Genomic DNA, 3,784 nt, shown 5'->3' with positions numbered 1-3,784 from the left:
TAGCCAAATTATGGAAGCAGCCCAAGTGTCCATCAACTGATTAATAGATAAAGAAGATGTGGTATACATACACAATGGGATATTACTCCACCATAAAAAGTATGAAATTTTTCCATTTCTAATGACAAGGATGAAACTAGGGAGTGTAATGCTAAGCAAAATAAGTCAGTCAGAGAAAAACAAATACCCTATGATTTCACCCATATGTGGAATTTAAGAAACAAAACAAATGAGCACCAGGAAAAAGAGAGAGGCAAACCACGAAACAGATGCTCAACTACAGAAAACAAACTGATGGTCACCAGAAAGGAAGTGGGTGGTGGGATGGGGGAAACAGGTGATGGGTATCAAGGAGTGCACATGTTGTGAGGAGCACCGGGTGTGATATGGAAGTACTGAATCACTTTAGTGTACTCCTAAAACTAATATTACATGGTATGGTAACTATATGTAATTGAAGTTAACACAATTTAAAAATGCCTTTACCAAAGAGCACACAGAATATTTGCATGTGGAATATGTACTTATACAATGCACACAACTCAACGTCGCTCGAAAATCCTGCAGAAAAAAAGGAGCCATTGACTGCAAAAAGGAATCATTGAAATAGGGTTGACAAATGTAGATAATGAAGCTGGATGATGGCTACATGGGGTTATTAGAATTTTCTCACTACTTTCATATATGTTTAAAATTTTCTACAATAAAAAAACTTTAAAAAAAGCAAATGCATTCACCTTTAAATGTTAAAAAATATTGTATACCCTTAGACTGGGCAGTTTAAGTCCTAAGGATTTATTATAGGAAAACCTGGATGTAAACTATGTTTGCATGGTGAAAGAATTGCATACAACTAAAAAATCCCATAAGCAAAGATTAAACAAGCCATGTTTAACCATCCTAAAAGCCCAGAAGAATGAATAACTCCATACTCGTTGAAAAAGAAAGATGTTTAAGACATAGTGTCTAGTGAAAAACCAGATTACAGTTTCACAATCCAAGTTGTTTTATACATATGTGTGTGTATACACACACGCACACACACACACACACACACACACACGTACACACCTATTACAAGTAGCCAATATTTTTGCTTTCTGTTTCTGTTTCTGTGTATCTACTTTCTATATCAAATATTCATAGCCTATTTTAAAAAGAATAATAAAAGATAAATGTAAATTTTAAGTTAACACTTGAAATTGGTGCTCATTTTTAGAGTAACTACAGAATGTTTTACAGAGAGAAAGGTCAAAATAGAAGAAAGTTCTTCCTCCCCAACCAGTCCTGAAGGACACCCCAATGGAGACATGCAAAGTCCAAATAAAATCCTCACCACCATTCTCCCTCAACTGAGTGTTTTGGTGAGCTTAACGTACAGAAGTCTCCGCAATGCATGATGAACCTCCTTGTTCCTCAGGGTGTAGATCACAGGATTGAGAAGAGGGGTGACCACAGTGTAGAGCAGGGCGAAGACCTTGGAGACAAGTTGGGAGCGGACAGCAGAGGGTGCAATGTACAAGACCATGAGAGTTCCATAGAAGGTGGACACCACGACCAGGTGGGAGGAGCAGGTGGAGAAAACCTTTCGCCTCTGGGCCCCAGCAGGGACTTTGAGCACAGTTACCACGATCCGGGCGTAGGATGTCAGAATCAGCCCGAAGGGGACAGTGAGGCAGACCACAGACAGAATGAATGTTGTCATCTGGGCCACACTGGGATCCGAGCAGGCCAGGCCCATCAAGGGCATGAAGTCGCAGTAAAAGTGGTCAATGTGGTTGGGGCCACAGAACCTCAGCTGGCCCATTAGGGCCACAACCAGTCCATCTACCATGAAGCCAGAGAGCCAAGCTATGACCACCAGCCCCAAGCACCCCCTGGGTCCCATCAGGAGTGGGTAGCGGAGTGGATAGCAGATTGCCAGGTAGCGATCATAGGCCATGACAGCCAGCATGAAGCACTCAGCCGTGGCTAGAGAACCGAAGATAAAGAACTGCAGCAAGCAACCAGCCACAGAGATGGCCGCTTCCTGCAAGAAGCCCTCTAGCATTTTGGGCACCACTGTGGAGGTGTAGAGGATCTCCAGGAAGGACAGGTTAGCCAGGAAGAAATACATGGGTGTGTGGAGCCTCCGTGAGCTAACCACCGCCACGACGATCAGCACATTCCCCATGACGATGGACACGTAGACAATGGAGAGCACAACAAAGAAAACGAGACGCAGCTCAGCTACATCATGGAAACCAAGGAGGACAAATTCAGTGATAGTTTGGTTTTCCTGAGCAACCGTGTCCATGGGGATCGTCCAAGTTCCTGCCTGACAGAGATTAAGGGAGAGATTTTAGGGCATCTCCGTCTCCAACACCAACTCCAAGACAAGGAAGGCTAAAGCGAAAAGAAGAGGGTGAGTCTCCCGCACAAATGTCCCTTGCACATCCTGATCTGTCCCCCTATAGTGGCTTCCTCCTGCAACTCTGTTCCCCTGACCGTCCTTAACTGTGTATGTTCTTCATGGCTCAGGAGAGTTCGTCCAAACACAAGCGTAGTCTTCAGGACCCTTTACCCTATTAATTCAACCCAGTGTTTCTGTGACACAAAGAATCCACCGGCCTCACGTGTAGGGCCAGCCACAAAGTCGTCCTCCTGAACAGCAGACTAATACCCCCCAAATGCCTGCGAGACACCCCCTACCCTCAGCTCAAAATCAGCAGGATCAGACACGAATCCTCATATCCTTCCCAGCCACAACCAACTGGGCGGGTAGTGTGAAATTCTGCTTTGATCCCAGGCTCACCATGTCATTGCCATTTCAGCTGAATGCCCTCTCCCATTCCCAACCTCCAGTCAGTAAAATCCCACTGGTTGTTCCTTGGAAAGTTCTTACACATTCCCTCCTCCCCACACACCAACTTCACAGCCTCTTCATGACTCTCTTAGCAGTCACCTCTGTGTGATCTTAGCAGTTACAACTGTGGAGGCTCCTTGTCCCCTCTCATGTATCGAAACAATCTTCTTTGGATCCTGGCTTCATCAAGTCATTCAAGATTTTATAGGGGAAACGTGATAAATGTGGGAACAGAGGGACCAAAGGCAGAGGGAGTGGAGGGGGCATGACAGTGCAGCCAGGGAAGGTGGTTGTAGGCTCAGTCTTGAAGTACAGGGAAGAGCTGGTCAGGCAACAGGTGCTGAAGATTCTAGGCCGAATGAAACCATTCCATACACTCAACAGCTTTCCATCTTGTGGAGAAAATGGACACATCAACAAATAATTGCAATACGCTAAAAGAGAGCTCATGAATCCAACCTGCAAGAAGCCCTCCTGGGTGGAAATAACCCTGGACTGATGGGATTGCTAAGGAGAAAGGAAGGTGTGGAGTGAGGGCATTTCAGGTAAAAGGAAAATGAAGAGTAGAAACTGAGGCAAGAAACAGCACACAGTGTGAGGAGGGGAAGAGGGTGTCAGGGAGAAAGCAACCAAGGGCCATTAAAAGAAATTCACTTCTGAAGAAGCGTTAGGATTGAGGCAAAGAGTGTGGAAGATAGGGATGCAGATGTGGGCCCAGACCAGAGCATGGGGGTCCTGTCCTGTTGTGAGGAGAGCCGGGGCTTTGTCCTGTAGGCAGGAGTGAACACAGAGGTGACACGGTCCCCCTGCACCTGGCTGGTACTGAGGAAGCTGGGCCCCAGGTAGCTGGAGTGGGGGACGGGCGATTCCACATCCCAGCTGCATCCTGGGGAGCAGGTGCACTGCCTTGAGGTGACCACTCATTGCTCTGTTATCTGC

At 46.1% G+C, this 3,784-nt stretch overlaps 1 protein-coding gene across 1 annotated transcript; it reads right to left on the bottom strand.

Moving 5' to 3' along the window:
* Positions 1 to 1,348: 1,348 nt before the first annotated feature.
* On the bottom strand, positions 1,349 to 2,296 carry LOC123609374 (olfactory receptor 11A1). The gene has a single exon (XM_045500391.1). The coding sequence runs from the start codon at positions 2,294 to 2,296 to the stop codon at positions 1,349 to 1,351; it is 948 nt and encodes a 315-aa protein (XP_045356347.1).
* Between the last annotated feature and the right edge of the window lie 1,488 nt (positions 2,297 to 3,784).

The sequence above is a fragment of the Leopardus geoffroyi genome, chromosome B2 (assembly GCF_018350155.1).
Source record: "Leopardus geoffroyi isolate Oge1 chromosome B2, O.geoffroyi_Oge1_pat1.0, whole genome shotgun sequence".
Classification (NCBI taxonomy): domain Eukaryota; kingdom Metazoa; phylum Chordata; class Mammalia; order Carnivora; family Felidae; genus Leopardus; species Leopardus geoffroyi.
Note: the sequence above shows the minus strand (reverse complement) of the source record. Positions and strands in the feature narration are given on the sequence as shown.

Bases quoted from the DNA above. Each gene is read 5' to 3' on its own strand.
- LOC123609374 (XM_045500391.1), bottom strand. From the start codon at position 2,296: ATGGACACGGTTGCTCAGGAAAACCAAACTATCACTGAATTTGTCCTC.